Raw genomic sequence first — 17,360 nt, forward strand, 5'->3', positions numbered from 1 at the left:
ACCACTTTAAAAAAACTCTTAATTTAGGGAATTCTGCCTCTGTGAAATTACTTTGATCTTTTTTTCTTTTGGTATACAGGTGGGAAACAATTCCAAAAGGGTTGCCTGCAGCACAACCTAGTACAGTGGTACCCCGGGATACGAAATCACCGCCTTACGAAATTTCCGGGTTACGAAAAAAATCCATTAGAAAAAACTGTTTCGGGTTACGGTTTTTTTTTCGGGTTACGAAAAAATTTTTTGGTGCTTTTCGGCGCTTTTTCACACGGAATCGCGGCTTCCAGCGCTAGCGCCTATGGCAATTTCGGCTTGCGAAAGATTTCGGGTTACGAAGGGCTCCGCGGAACGGATTACTTTCGTAACCCGGGGTACCACTGTAATTAATTGAGCTAATCAAAAATTCCCCTAGAGAGATTCATTGCTACAACTCCCACACTTTGCTATCTCCCTACTGGTTGTCAGGTCAAATATCTTGCTTTCTCTTTTGCAAAACATCACAGCAATTTTGAACTTGAGCAACCAAAGTACCATGATATTATGGACTATCATGATGAGTCTATAGCAGTATTTCCCAAACTCTGGTTGTCCAGATGTTTTGAACTTCAGTTCCCAGAAGCCCCACCCAGTTTGGCCAATAATCAAGAATTCTGGGAGCGAAAGTCCAAGACATCTGGATGACCAAAATTTGGGGAGCACTGCTATAGACTCATCATGATAGTCCATAATAACACTTGCTTTCCAGAACATGACATCTGGAGTAAGTTGTATAATACAGCATTTTTCTACAGCAGCACACTCATTCACAGGTGTTTAGGCTGTTCATATGAACATATTCTTTAAAACACAGCAGTGACTGTAATTAATGTAGCATAAATTATTATTGGAATAAGATTGTAAAGTACAGAAAAAATGAATCATCTCATTTCTCAGTTCTTGGCATATCACTTTAGATTTTATTCCATTCATTTCAAATTCCATGACATGGTTAACAGGGATAAGATGCAAGCAACTATTGCGGTAAAAATAAGTTGTGGTAACTTAATCAGACATAACCAGCCATTAAGGCTCCTTCAGATAAAGCAGACTAGTAACATTCAATTCATGTGTTACTTCTGTTAATACTGACAAGACAGCAACATTTTATAATTTATGTTAATGTCAAGGCATTTGGGGATATAAATATTCAACTGAAATTCCCAGATAATGTATCAGGGCCAATTCCTAAAAAATATGGTCGAAGAACAATTTTGCAGGTAGAGTGAGGTAGACAACATACTTGATAAAGATTTTGCTACATATAGATTAAACAATGACTTGATTTTAGTTATGAGATCACCTAATTAAAAGAACAAACTGTATTAGAAAAAAATATGACAGAATTTTAGCAACCTAAAGCATAGATCAAGAAGAAGTCTGGTCTATCAGTGAAAAATTCCAGCTGACACATTGGAAAATTGCCTTTCTGGTTTTTATGGCAATACACTTAAATTCAAATGAAATACAATGTCAGGAAAATTCTTTGGGAGTCTTCTAGACTTTGGGAGCCTTCTAACAGAAGTTTTGCTGTATTATTTCATATTTGGTGAAGATAGGTTTTTGCTTTCCACTGTTCCTAAGCACAGAAGGATCTTTTGTTCAGTGCTTGGCAAGCTCTATGCTCCTGCTTGCTTTTAATGTATTTTGCATGGATTTGTTTATTCTACTAGACTATGAACTTCTCAAGGTTTCAGAAACATTTATCCACTCTACCGGGAGAAACCCTAATTTTGCCATATTTAATACTTGTAGAAAGGGTTGATAACTTGCTCAGCATTGAGCCATTTTGAGTTAACCAATTAGTCCAATTACAGTATTATATTTAGAGAAGCAATTTCCAGTATGAGAATATTTTAAAGACATTTAATATATTTAAAAATGGAAGATTTTGTATTACAGAGCATAATATGCTATGGATGCTGTGAATATATTTTTCCCCAGAAAAAAAACCCTTTCATGCTTAAAAATGCACCATAATTTAATACTGTTCAGTATATTATATATAGTAGTAAATAAAGTAGTAAACAGGTTATGTGCCAAAAAAAAGGGAGAGCCACATATTACAAGGCAATTACAACTTTGACACAAAAGTAAAACATGTTTTCCAGTATTTGAAGGCAATTCACAATCATTTCCAAAGTATTTGTGAGATTTAAGGCCATTTGTTATAATTAAAAGTTTTGACACAAATACTCACAAAAATGTGAACTTCTTGTAAAAACTGTACATGCAAAAACATTTGATAATTAGAATAAGAACAGGCATATCATAAAATATTTGAGTATTTCTATACACAAAGTTGTGCACAAAGCAACACAGCTGTGCAATTATAACTCAGTTAATATATTACCACTTGTGTGCCCTACGTGGCAGTGTGACAATGTCAATAGCCAACTCTAACTGAGCCAGCATCCCTTTGAGTGAACAATTCCGACAAACTTCACATCAACTGGCAATTTGCATAAGAGCTTTATGTCACTCATAATAAAATACCCACCTGCAGAACTCAATATGATGCCAAAGCTCTACTGTATGCAAGATACTCTACACATTACATGGACTCAGCTACAGGACTCAAAAGTTATTCGATGCAGCCATTTTCTAGGATTACACTACTTTGATCAAATTTTTTATGCCAGCATAATCAGTCTTAAAAAATGTAAACGCAAGTTACTTTAGTAACAGTTATACCTTGCAAAAATACATATCTTACAGTATTCACATTTTGGAAGCTTATTCTCAAATATTTCAGATGATTTCTTAACTGAGCACTTAAGTGAGGTGTTTTCATTATCAAGTCCTATGAATGCATTTTGTCCTATGTCCCTGGTCTACTTTCCATCCTTAGTTTGGCATTTGTATTTGTCTGGACAATCAGTCAGAGAGATATTGCTTCTCTTGTGGATTTTACTATTGCAAGATAGAAGACAATTTAATATTCCAAATTCTTAATATTAATTATAAAAAAGTTGTTAAATTTGAAAAGTAGTAACATGTAAACATTGATACACAGGAATTGCATTCACATTGTATGTACATTTTAAATCAGGAAAGACAAAGACTTCTGAATAGAACCCGTGATTTGTGCTTTCTCCAGTAACATGACAATAGCCTTTTCTGTTAGAAATTAAAGAAACAACTCAGAAACAAACACCACCATTTTGCTCCTCATACATAAAAGCTGTTCAGTTGCGCATGCAACCAGATTAGACATTTTGGTATATGAATAACTTATTTTGCTCCAAAGCCCACTAGAATCTCCTGCTGCATACAAAGTTGGACACTTGGCCTCAGCTCACTGGCCCATCAAAGTGCACCACTATCCTGTAGCACATACTTTAGCAGTGCTTTATGGTTGTGAAATCACTAAGCATCTGGTGTGGTCATATCTGAGTCTGCACTACATGAATTGGTGGTGTATATGGTGGCGGTGCAGGAGATGGCTTGATTCCTCTGACTCTCATGTAGGAGAGAAATTGGTCTGGGATTTCAGCCAAGACATCTCTAGCAAGTCTGGCCATACTTAATATGTGGTTTCCACTTCTGTCAACGTAATCCCGGAATGGTACGAACTGGAATGAAATAAAATGGGGGAAATTCATCAGCATTGCTACTGTCATATCATACAGAATAAAGACTTATGTCTAGAAATAGAATAACATTTATTTCAAAAGTTAAGTATACTATACTTAATATTTACAGTCCATTTTTGTGTCAAATCAACATGTAACACAAAATCAAACATCATAGCATATTTGATTAAAATATGCAAAAATATAAACATTTACATACTTAAATATGTATGCTGTTAAAAACATAGTAGCAAAATATAGGTTGAGCCTCCCTTATCTAGAATTTCAAAATCCGAAATACTGTACTCCAAAACCTAAAACTTTTTTCATGGGTGGCTTGGGCTGCATCTCCACACTGCAAAAATATTCCAGTTTGACACCACTTTAATTACCAAGGCTCAATGCTATGGAATTCTGGGATTTGTAGTTTTGTGAGGCATTCTCTTTTCATTAATTGAAGCTCTGCCATTTAATGAATGGGAACCACTGAAATACAAGTTGGAAAAAATCCTTCAATTAAATCCTCCCTCAAATAAAAATGTATGTTACAAAAGCTTTGGTGAAATGGCAATTTATTACAGACTTTAAAAATGACATACTTTAGAGTGATTTCAATCAGTGGCATCACTAGGGTTGGGTTCCCCAATGTGGTATAACTCATGCTGTCACTCCCCTATTTACCTTTACCCATACCACACCATTCAGAATTCTTAATAATGTTATTTCTGTACTAATGTTACTCATAAATCTTAATTCCGATATATCACTGAATGTAATGGTAATAGTTGTGACATAAACAACTAGCAAGGCATATCATATTCACAGCAAAAATGTATTTACATATACATAGTTTCATGTGGTCAAAGCGAAAATTTGGCAGAATGTGATGTTTTTTAAGAAAAATGTAAAAGAATAATTTAATTTTAAAGAATGTTTTTAATTATTTTTTTACATTTTTCTTTAAAAATATCACATTTTACCAAATTTTCACTTTGACCACATGAAACTATTCAAGGATATAGCCATTTCAGTCTGTAGCACCAGTATGTAGAGAGATCTTATAGCACATTTGAGGCTAACTGAAACAAAGAATTTGTCAGCATGAGCTTTTGTAGACTTCAGTCTGCTTCCTCATATGCTTCTGAGGAAGTAGACTGAAGTATAGGAAAGCTCATGCTGCCAACTTCTTTCTTTCAGTTAGCCTTAAAGGTGCTACAAGATCCCTCTACATACACATGAAACTATGTATTTAGACTGTGCATATGATATATTATTTTATATATCATAAGAACAAGTGTGTGCATGCACAGACTTAGAAAAGATCTGCTAGACGTAAGTATTTTTATGTTACCTGTACAATATCCCTTTCTGCATATACTCCTCTTGAAGACAGTCTTACTTCATCACCATCCAATTTTTCCATGGCTTGAAAAGATTGATAAACATGTACATTATTTTCATGTTTGAGTTTCATCTAAGTAAACTAATATGAAAATGACAATTTGCTATTCTCAGTTTATACAATAATTTTATGGCCTAATCACAGGAGTTGTCAGACTCCCAGCAAATAGGGCTGGATGTCCCAACACTATCAGACAATTCACCCATACTCCTGAAAATATGATCCATCAATAGCAATCACATTGTGTATTATGGATTGTTATTCTCATTTCACACACTGTATACTGAAGATGCAATACAGTAATTTGCTCAAGATCATTTATTGTTGGTAGCAAGAGCTGCAGAAAGTAAGAGATAGCATATAAAGAGTAAATGGTCATATAACTATATCTATTTCATTGCCTTTATGTAAGATGAGTCTACCTATCTCCTTGTGCAAATGATCCAAACTTTTAACCAGTTAAAATGACAAGTAACCAACACATTTCTGGATCCAATTCACTGTGTTTGTACCAACAGTGGCAAGCCTGTGGTCCTGCAGATGTTTCTGGTCCACAGCCCCCAACATCTTTGCTGGCTAGGACTTATTTTTGACTCTGTATTTTAAGTAACATTTTATTCAATATGTGCTGTAATACATGGTTGCAATGCAATAAATAGCAGAATACTGTGGGACAACAGAGAATGGACATGCATGTGTATTTGTGAATGTCTTAATCAAATAATTGGCTTAATTCTAACAAAAATTGAAACTTTCGTCCCTTTTTATGCGTGAGAGGGGGAAATTGCTTTTACTTTGGAATAAAGCCACATGTCTGCATTATGTAATAACTCGGAAAATGTTGGTTTATTCTAGTCACCATTAATTAAAAGTCTATCAAACCACAGGTCTAAGTAACTAAAATATGAATAAATCGCAGATATGAATCATCAACAGGAAACCTGTTGTTTAATCAGAAGTGAAACTAGAAACTGTCACTATCCATCTTGCAAAGCAGGAAGAGCATGCAAAGTCAAGCATGGGGAATCTACAGTATATTCTAGTGAGTGCTTAATTCTTTCAGAGGCACTGTCTTAGGAGCCACATACCAGAATTGGGTGGGACTGAAGGCAGTAAATAAGTGGAGGCAATGCTGACAGTTCAGCTTTCTGCAATCCTCTCTTTTCCTGTCTGCTGCTTCATTTATTATGTCATTTGCTTTTATTCCCTAAGTCAGTAATGGTGAACCTTTTACAGACTGAGTGCCCAAACTGCAACCCAGACCCCACTTATTTATTGCAAAGTGCCACGTCCCTCTGGCCTTCTAGTAAGAAACTCTGGCAAACTCTGTGCTAGGGTGACAGCATGTGTGCCCACAGAGAGGGTTCTGAGTGCCATTTCTGGCAGGCATGCCACAGGTTCGCCATTACTGCCCTAAGTGTAGGATGGGGGTGAACAAAGTGCTTCTCATGGGCTGCATTCATCAAAACATTTTTTGCAAAATTTCCAACTTTTTTTGGCCCCCAAATGCCCTTTAAGCCCAGGAAAATTCCTTTCTGAAACAGGAACTGAACAAAAAATGACTTCTACTCATTTTCTTTTGTTAAAAAAGGCCTCTCCTGGGACAAATATGGTTTAGGAATGGCCCAAAACATGGTAAAATGCCTCCATGATCTCTAGAGGGCATTTGAGGTCAATTTGTTTGTGGGAGCCAGTGTGGTGGGGTGGTGCAGGCTCTAAGTTAGTGTGGTTCCCTACCTTCCATAGTTGTTTACCCCTACTCTAGGCAAGAATCACTGTCATGCAGCAATTTAGCTTACCCCTACCACCAAAAAACCAAACCAAACCAAAACAACAAAAAAGGAAGAAAGGAAGGAAAAGAGAGGGAAAAAAGGAAACTGCTGTTTGGGAGAAGTCAAGCTCAAATGTTATCTGAAACAGATGGAAATATTGCTGCTAGACAGACCATATGTTTGGGTCTGCATGTACTGAGTTGTACCCTTCCTAAAAAAGTTAGCCTGGATGTGCTCCTTGACCTTGAGGCCAGGAGGTTTTGGTCTAACACAACTACTCTGATCTCTCCTAACAAAGTTGTACGTTGCTACCTTCATTCATGCTTTTACTACATCCAGCTTGGACTACTATAACACACTCCATTTGAAGCTTCTCTTGAAAAGCATTTAGAAATTTCAACTGGTACAAACTTCTACTGCCAGGTTGTTGGCTAGATTAAATGTTCAGAACACATTGCTTCAGATAGATAGATAGATAGATAGATAGATAGATAGATAGATACTTTGCTTAATCTCAAGGAATCCAAGCGGATTACAACAGTAAAAATAGTTAAAAGAAAGATGTTTAAAAATGCAAAACCCCATTCCTCATCCCAATCTTAAAAACAGTTAATACTAAAAAGAAATTAAACCTAGAAAGAGTATAAAACCATTAATATACAATTGGAATTAAAATAGAAAGAGATATCAATGAGAGTTCCCCCCCAAAAAGGGGGGATCTTGTTTATTTGTTCTGGTTACCTATTTTGTCTAGAGACTGAAAAATCATCATTTTCACTTATAAAGCACACAGTCATGGCTTGTCTATTGGACTGGGTACACCAGGCTTTGATTCCCAGCTTGGCCATGAAACCCACTGGGTCACCTTGGGTGAGTCCCATGCTCTCAGTCTCAGGGGAGGGCAATTGCAGCTGCAGGTACTCATCCACAGCTTAATTTCAGGCCAGGGCTAAAGCTGAAGGGGGCCAGCAACAATCTTGCTGTCAGCCAAGCCTTCTTCTTCCCAGCAGGCTCTGCGCTCACCTGCTGGAAAGGATTGTAGATTGAAGCTGCCTGCTTGCTCCTGATTGGCTGTGAGTTGGATGGACCTGATTGGGGACTTCTAATGGAAGTCTTCAATCAGGTCCATTGGTGCAGCATATACTGTTGTGCAGCTAGCCTCCACTGCTGACTCATTTGCCCTCCTTGTTTCTTGTATTTTTGCATATTTGTCACACCTAAGGGGAGTGGAGCATGGGATCAGGATCCATGTAGGGTGTCAGTATCCTGGAAAGGGTAGAGATTTACCAGACCCCCAATGTTTTAGTCTTTCAAGGTTTGGGCCAAAATAAAGAAGTTTCTAAAGACATTTAACAAATTACTGAACCTGAATTGCTGTTACTTCCATATTAGAAAATTGTGGTTGATTTTTGTTATTTTTGTTTTAATGTATTATTTTTTCTTATGTTTGCCAATATGAGTTCAGTTCAAGGAGGATAAAAGTTACTAAAGAGAATAAACATAAATAAACACTTGGGACTGTTCTTTTGCCAGTTCCATGAACTGGCTCCCAGCCGAAGTGATATCTACAAGAACACCTTCTGTAACCCATTCTCAAATCAGGATGCTCACCATCAAATTCTGCTGGTCCAACTCCCACAATTATTATTGACATTGGAAGCTTTGACGCCTTCAAAAGAAGAAGACACAGAATTATTATTGCATAATTTCCAATACTACGTACAGTTTTCTTTATATCTGGAAATTCAAAAGCACTATACTTTAATATGCTGAAATAAATATCTAAAAGTAAATTACTTAGGTTTTTTTCTTCATTAGTGTCTGAATGATTTAACTTTGCATTAATTCAGTAAAATATACAGAAGATTGTTTCAGGTTTTCATTAGAAAATGCAAATTACACTTGTAGTCATATGTCTAATTAAAGACTTGCAACCAACATTAAGCTGTTTAATTCAACTTGAAGTGTGAAAATATGTAAAATTTGGCTCCTGTCTCCCTTTCCTTTTCTCATAGTCTCTGTGAAACAACAGAGTCATCAACAGCATTTCTGGGACCTCATGCTCCTCTGTGTCCTGACATACATAATTATGTGTTGTTTATCTAGTTGTTAATGCTCTACTACATGCCAAAATAGTATATAATGATGGGTACCTGCCTATTATTTACTTAGTAAGCCTGATTATATATCAACACAAAAATAAATAGTAAAATAAAATGCAAATGAGAAGGAGTAACTGAGGTCTAAAATTTAGAACCTATGTTTTTTTGTGGGTTTTCGGGCTAGAACCTATGTTTTCACAAGAAAGCAATGAAACCACACATGTCTCCATTGTGTTGATAGTGTAATGTGTGATGCAGGTGTATATAATCCAATAGTTGTGATGTACAATACTTCCACCCTACCATCATTCTCTGCCTGGATTCATCAAAAGAACAAGCTCACTTTCTGAACACCACCATACAGCTACACAACAGACATCTAAGCACCACATTATATCACAAACCAACTGACTGCTACACGTACTTACAAGCCTCCAGTTTCCCTGAACACACTACCAAATCCATAGTTTACAGCCAAGCTGTCAGATAGAATCGCATCTACTCAGACCCACAAGACAGAGACGCCAAACTGATGGAATTACATCAAGCTTTCTTCAAGCTACAATACCCACCATATGAAGTAAAAAACAAAACAACAAGGCAAGACTTGTACCCAGGACTAATTTATTACAGAACAGACTAATGGCAGAAAATGGCCGAACTTGCTCAGCTTCCAACTGAGGCTACTCAATGAAGTGCAATCTATTTTGGATAATAATGCTGTCCTCTCAAGGGCTCCTGCTAGCAGGTCTTTACATGCATACAGAGCCTCCTAATCTCAGTTACTTATCTACAGTAGGACACACAACATAGATGGGGACACAGTAAAAGGCCTTGTCAAAAACCAAAATGCCATGTCTGCTCACATCCACTCAAGAAACGTCATCACAGGACCTAATCACATCACCCACAATATGAGAAGTACTTTGATTTGCTCATTCTCTAATGTGATATATACCATCCCCTGTCCACACTGTCCTTCAGCACTTTGCATTGAACAAATAGGACCATGTCTGTGCCAGAGAATAAATGGACACAAATCAAACATTAGGAACTGGAATACACAAAAACCAGTTGCAGAAGACTTCAGTCTTCCTGAGCCTCAGAACATACAGCATCACTTGAATAATAATAATAATAATAATAATAATAATAATAATAATAATACAAAGAAACAACAGAATAGGAATAGGACTCTTATCTTCCTAAATGGAATATCAATAAACTTTTTATTCTTGTGCAAGATGCCAGTGTACTTCTACTGTGCCACCACTTCTGCCCTCAGTGCAATAGAACATTTCAGTGCTAGAGTGTACCCTTACAGCAAATTTGCTGTGGAGGAGGATGAGAGACCCAGTTGGACAGTGTCTGGCAGCGGTGTGACAGCTTTAGAGGAAAGAACTGAACTTGTACTCTTGGATCTCCAATGAATTCCTCAGCTTCTCAATGAAGTCTCCAGAGATTCACTGGAAATCAAGGAGAAGGGGTGAAATTGGCTGTGAAATTGAAGCTACCTCTCACCTGATTGTCCCTTGCCCTCTTTTGCCTGCTAACTGGCTATGGGGCTGTGGTCTAGTTCTGAAAAGATCACTTGCACTAGGGTTGTGCATGTGTATCACTGTGCAAGGAGATACTGAATGGCTCCTTTCGCAGTGACATACACTGGCTTAATAGTGTAAGCATATTTATTTTTTATTTATTTATTGTATTTATACCCCGCCCTTCAGCCTTAAAGGCTATCAGAGTGGCTATACGTCAGCAACAGGATTTCCAGCTTAATTTTCCATGGCTTTTTCAGCCTCAGAAAACTGACAGGTTTTTTTTGTTTGTTTGTTTGTTTATGTATGAAAGAGTTGAAAACAATAAATTAAGTGAAACCCAACATTAAGTTATTCTCAGAAATGAAGTTCAAGCATGTCTGGACATTTGACAGTCATCCCTTGAGCAAGCAAACCCTTTCAAGACAACAAAGCTTGTTGTTGTCCTTGCAACTTTCTAGAAGCGGAAACAAGATTTTGTGATGTATAATGCCTCTTATAAAATTGCTTCTGTGTTCATAAGGTGATTTTACTGTGAGTTCTCTTGAACTGATTTATCTATCTCTCAGATCACAGTTAAGTGATAGTTTTTAATTTATGTGAGGAATGTTGACTATTACTTTTATTTTTTACAGTTTTTTGCCCTGTATTTGCTTCATAATATTTCACCCGTGTATTCTGCATTTTCACCTTTATTAAAAATATGGTAGTTGACTGCAAGTAAAATATATCTTATTATAGAGTTGACATATACAATTTAATAATGCTATAATTTCATCCAAGATCAAGTTTAAACACAACTCACATTCACTATGGATTCCTTAGTCTGAGCCATGTCAGAAATGACCCCATCTGTAATAATGAGGAGGACAAAATACTGGGAGCCATCTTTTACTGAGGCAGCATATCTAAGATAAAAGAAACACAACAGAGCACACAATCACATTTTAATGTCAGAAAATAAAACTTTAAAGCTTTTAAATCTTCACTGATTAAAACAGGCTAAAGGGTTCATATTTGAGAAGGCAAGCATGAAACATGGAACTAATTGCAGTGTGTTTATTTACAATGACACCAGGAGACATTCTTATCTATACTTAGCAAGTTCAGTATAAGCTGGCAAGGCTATGGCTCATCTATGGTATTTAACCCTGCAAAAAACTGCAAAAATCTACAAAACTAAACAAAACACATGTTGGAAATGTCAACAAGCAATTGGATCCTGGTATCATATGTGGCAGAACTGTTCACATGTGAGAAAATTCTGGAAAAGAATATATATAAAAGAATATATATAAGTGATTTTTAGAATATATATATATCAAATGAGGACAGAGATCTATCTGCTTTAACATGACCAATAAGATTACAAAAATGATGAGAAGAAATATTGGAGAATTTTATTATATATGGTTTCTCAAGCCAGATTATTGCTTATGCTAAAATGGAAAGCAAAGGAAATTCCAACTGTAGAAGATTGGTTAGTGAAATTGATTGATATGATTGAATTAGATAAATTAACAAGTTGGTTAAACCAAAAAGAAACAAAGAAAATTGATAAAGACTGGTCACCAGTCATAGGGCCCAAACGGACAGGCCAAAATAAAGCTACTTCGGGTCACTTTGGAGGTGTGCTGTTTAAATGATGCATGTGTCCCAAGAGGCCAGAAGAAAATAACAACAAAGCAGACCTCACAAGCCTGATGTCTGTCTATGTCTGCAGTAAATACTCTGTACTAGATGATCTGGTGACGGCACCTTATCTGGTATTTCTATTTCAAGATCTAAATACAACTAATATTCCTTACAAGTGTAGGCTCATTGAATCAATTGCTACATGGTAAACCAACATAGTAAATGCCTATTGATTCAGTGGCTCTACACTAGTTGGGACTAGCAGTTAGATATAGATCAAGTTGTCTAAGTTCTGATAAGTAGAAAAGTAACTACAACTAGTAGTGTAAAAGAAAGAACTTACTTTTTCAAAGCAATATCCTACTAGTGAAATGAGTAACAGGACATCAGTTTACATTAATAGAGATAAAGTCTTGCATATAATTATATCAGCATTATAATGTAATTGTACTAAATTCCCTAAGAATAGATCTCATAATCATTACCTTGCTACATGATTGATAACAGGAGCAAAGTTTGTAGGTCCATAAAGCTGTACTGATTTTAAACTCATGTAGTATGCTTCCATTACACCATCTATTCCATTGCAATAAGGATTTTGAGGATTTCCATTCTATAAGTAAACACAGATATAAAGAATTAACTGGTATGAATATTGCTTTTGAGATGATATATGTAAGATTACATCACAGTAAGAGGCTGACATGACCCTATTTACATGAGGCTGGCACTTCTCTGTACCTTTCACTCCAGAAATGTTTTTAACCTGTCTTTAAAAAAAATCTTGCTCAAAGTACCATAAGAGTGTCTTTCCCTCAAAGTCCCTTCACCCAGTCATTTTAAACCTAGAAGAGCCATTTTTCTAACAGCAAATAAACCACTGCTGGTCAATGGCAAGTAGTGGCTTTTCTATATAACATACCATAACAAACCATTGGCAGGAAAGGCTACAACATTATAAGTTACAGCTGTGAAGGCTTGGCACTAACATGTGCTCAGATCTCACCACTAGATGACATGAGTGCCAACTGAAGTGAGTTTAATGCCTAGCCTGTCTGCCTGCTGGGCAATACCTGGAATGTCAGTACTGGGATACTGCACTGTTATCCCAGGTATTGGGATACCACATGGTCAGAAGCCATTGCATTTTCCTGGTCATCTGGGAGAGAGGATGGAGCCCCTTGCTCCTGAGCTGGGCTAATTTCCCCCTTGCCTCACCCCCAAGGTACCCTAACAGACCTTCAAACCACTCACTAAAGGTGCAGGCTGCTCATTAACCCTTCTGAATGGATCCAAGTCATATGCCAATAGCACCGAAAGTTGTAACAAAGTAAGTTTAGTACAATATGAAAAGTACAATCAAGCAGTACAAATAAAGGGTGGGACGGTGGGTCTGAAGATTAATGAGAATCTGAGTCCAGTCATGAAAAGGGCTTACATATATCCCACAGAGATGGACCTGAGTGAACACTTCACTCAGGCTTCTCCAGGTCCCGCCTCTCTGTGTTCCAGTTAAACTTGACTGGCTGTTCATCCCACCCTCTCAGAAGCCTGAACTAAGCCCAAGGATTCTCCAGAGTAAAAAGACAAAAGAAATGGCACCCAACAGAGGCCTCAGTACAGCAACCCACAAAATCTTCATCCCAATAAGGTGTTCTACTTTAGGTTCTTTTACTTTACATCCCCATTAGAAAAAGGCTTTTCTCTCAGTACTCACTTGATATTGTTGACTTACAGATTTTTCTACATTATTTCATAGAATCATAGAGTTGTAAGAGACCACAAGGGCCATCCAGTCCAAACCCCTGCCATGCAGGAACACATAATCAAAGCATTCCCCACAGATGCCCATCCAGCCTCTGTTTAAAGACCTCCAAAGAAGGAGACTCCATCACCCTCCGAGGGAGTGTGTTCCACTGTCGAACAGCTCTTAATGTTAGGAAGTTCCTCCTAATTTTTACTGTAGGTGAAATCTCTTTTCTTTTAGCTTGCATCCATTGTTCCAGGTCCTTTTCTCTGGAGCAGCAGAAAACAAGCTTGCTCCATCTTCAATATGACATCCCTTCAAATATTTACGCAGGGCTATCATATCACCTTTTAATTGTCTCTTTTTCAGCCTAAACATACCTAGCTCCCTAAGTCTCCCCTCACTGGACATGGTTTCCAGACCCTTCACTATTTTGGTGCCCCCTCCTCTAGATACGCTCCAGCTTGTCAACATCCTTTTTAAATTATAAATTATGGTATAAATACCATAAAATAAATAAATAAATAAATTGTGGTACCCAGAACTGGACACAGTACTCCATGTGAGGTTTGACTGAAGCAGAATACAGTGGCACTATTACTTCCTTGATATACACACTATACGTCTGTTGATGTAGCCTTAAAAAAAAGGCTTCTCCTGAGCCTAAAATGGCCTGAGTGGGTGAACACGGCAATATTGGCCCACACTCTACTGGAGAACCCTAAAGACTTCAAAAATAGCCTTGGGGGTTACACACAACTTATGAGCCATATTTTCCCCATCAATGCATTACAGTATTGGATGAAGCAACAACTGTACATGGTATTTTTTCCCCAAAAAAATGCAAATACACAAAAGCACTTTTATTGCTGACAGTGAACAAAAAGCTGAAATTGCTCAGAGATTTGTGATTCAGAATGTTGGAAGACTAAGAAAGGCACATTAAAAGCTGTACTGTTTAGAACCTACATAAAAAAATATTAAATTAGGATAGTTCCTTAAATAAAAATACAAACATTTCAAGCTTTCAGTTTATATCTCCTTACTTCATGCTTCAAATGAAAAAATACAAAGGGAAAAGCAGCATTTTCTATAATACTACTAAAAGGCTTGAATATATGCAGACTCAAAAGTATATGAGGAATTGCAGAATACAGGCAAATAAGATTAAAGGAAAACAGACGATAGATCCATTTCTTACCAAGGCAAATTCATGAGATACTCTTCCATCTGGAGGCAGTTTTGCACCAAAACCTAGAGCTGGAAACATTTTGTCACTGTCATAGTCCTGAATAATCTCTCCTACTGCCCTTAATGCCATGCCATAAGCATTCAGCTGGTATGGGTTCATATAATGAAGTGAGGTGGAATGTGCAGGGTTACCTGTTGAAACAAAGCATACTCTTTAGTGGACCTTACCTAAATATGATTTTAATGGGTATTAAAATCTATCCGTGGAATTACATGCTATCTCATCTTTCACTATGGCTGCATCCGCACTGTAGAAATAATCCAGTTTGACACCACTTTAACTGCCTTGGCTCCACTATGAAATTCTGGGAAGTGTAGTTTCTTGTACCACCAGAACGGAAGACCCTGTGTCTGATTGAAATCAATTCTTAGAAGGGGTTTAAAAGAGAGCAAGAAGCAGTACATGAGGGGAGTCAGCGGTCCAAGGGCAGCACCGGCAAAGCCAAGCTCGCAGAGCCAAGCAACTAACCATTTCTTGCTCTCTTTTAAACTAATTCAAGGGATTGCTTTCAATCAGACATGGCAGGGTGTGTGTGTGGAATCAGGGGTTGGAAGGTAGCACTGACAAAGGAGCACTCAGGAATAGGAGGAGTCTCATTTGGCTTTGCATTCAAGCAATTCCCCCCCCCCCTCAACCTCCTAATTTGTTCCCATTCTCCACAATTTTAAATCAGGAAATAACAAGCATTTCTGTTTTGTTATTTTCACAGAATCCCCTCCCTCCTGAAAGAAGGACAATAATCGTGCTTTCATTTGGTATTCCTAAAGGATGGGGCAAGTGTATGCGTGACTCTCTCTCTGTGTATGTTTACAAGGACTGCTCCATGCTTGCCTGCCTTTGGGCTTCCTTTCCTCTTTGCCCCCCCCCCCCCCTTTTCGCTTTTTTCCTGCCAGGGAAAACTGCACTTGACAGGGGAGGCAAGTGGGAGTAAGCAGGGAGGTTGAGGGTGGGAAACTGCTTGAATGCGAAGGCAAACCAGATTCCTGGCCCTGGGTGCTCCTTTGTGATGTAGAGTGGGGTAGCTTTGGGTGTGTGGGGGGATAGATTTGCATGATTTACTATGGCAAGATAGTAGCTGGAACTGAAACAAATACTTTTTAGCTGTTTCCTTCTCACCACACCCCTCACATCTCTGTCCTTCTTTTCTTCTTAAAAGCTTTACATTTCTGTAAACGGGGTGAAAAGCTATTTCTACCCCTCCTTCAGCCTAGATCTTTCTCTTTGGGCACACCAGTATTAGCATTACTATTATCATTATATCCCCAGAAAAGGTAAAACACCACCTTCATAACCACAGCAGCAGATCAACAACAAAAAAATGGTGACACCACACTTGCCATGCAGGGATGTCGCCTCCCACCAACTTGTACTGCTCTCCACTCCACCCCTACCCCCCAATTCCACCCCAATCCTGATTTAGAGTGCAGGTAAGGTACATGTTTGAAAGAAACAGGTTTTCCAAGAAACTGCACAGTAATCTTTGGAGATTATCAAACCAGGGGGAGGGGGGGGGAGAGCCGGGAATAAAAGACATACAGTGGTGCCTCGGGTTACGAAATTAATTCGTTCTGCCGCGGCGTTCGTAACCCGATTTTTTTCGTAACCCGAAAAAGCCATAGGCGCTAGCGCTAAAAGCCGCGATTTCGTGCGAAAAAGCGCCGAAAGGCACCAAAAATTTTTTTCGTAAGCCGAAAAAAAAAACGTAACCCAGAACAGTTTTTTCCTATGGGATTTTTTCGTATCCCGGGAATTTCGTAAGGCGGTGCTTTCGTATCCCGGGGTACCACTGTACTCCTGGCATAATCACGCAATCATGCTCAAGATTTTCAGACACATTGTGCTCATCCAGAACTTCTCCCATTATGATCCAGGAATACTCCAGCAACAAAACAATTCATAGGGAAGTCCCGTGAATGGTTTGCTGCTGGAGCATTCCTGGATCTTCACGGGATAAATCCTGATGAGTATGACATTGTCTGAAAATCTTCAGCGCAATTGCATGATTATGCTGGGAGTATGCCTTTTACTCCCAGGTTTTTTCCCTGTCTGATAATCTCCCTTAAAAAATCACTTTAAAGATCTCAGCCATTAAAAAGGAATGCTTTCCCTTTGAATCCAGAGGAACATCATGTATTCCAACAGGATTGGGTTTATGGTAAGAACGCACTGTTTTACAGGTGTGGATTCAGCCTTTATTTTCCATAATTCATCTGCCAACATGTGTGTGTGTGCATGTGTGTGTGTATCAACACCAGAAACAACTTTTAGAAATAATAAAGCAACTGGCACAGCTGTTGTAGATTA

The 17,360-nt window shown here is 37.9% G+C and overlaps 1 protein-coding gene across 1 annotated transcript in view; it reads right to left on the bottom strand.

Moving 5' to 3' along the window:
* Positions 1 to 933: 933 nt before the first annotated feature.
* CPNE8 (copine 8) overlaps positions 934 to 17,360 on the bottom strand; it is an 84,340-nt gene continuing 67,913 nt past the window's right edge. The window contains 6 exon segments of the mRNA XM_042467533.1: positions 934 to 3,608; positions 4,960 to 5,033; positions 8,394 to 8,451; positions 11,228 to 11,330; positions 12,543 to 12,670; positions 15,006 to 15,187. Coding sequence (XP_042323467.1) covers positions 3,420 to 3,608; positions 4,960 to 5,033; positions 8,394 to 8,451; positions 11,228 to 11,330; positions 12,543 to 12,670; positions 15,006 to 15,187 — 734 coding nt within the window. The 3' untranslated portion in view covers positions 934 to 3,419.

The sequence above is a fragment of the Sceloporus undulatus genome, chromosome 5, assembly GCF_019175285.1.
Source record: "Sceloporus undulatus isolate JIND9_A2432 ecotype Alabama chromosome 5, SceUnd_v1.1, whole genome shotgun sequence".
Lineage (NCBI taxonomy): Eukaryota > Metazoa > Chordata > Lepidosauria > Squamata > Phrynosomatidae > Sceloporus > Sceloporus undulatus.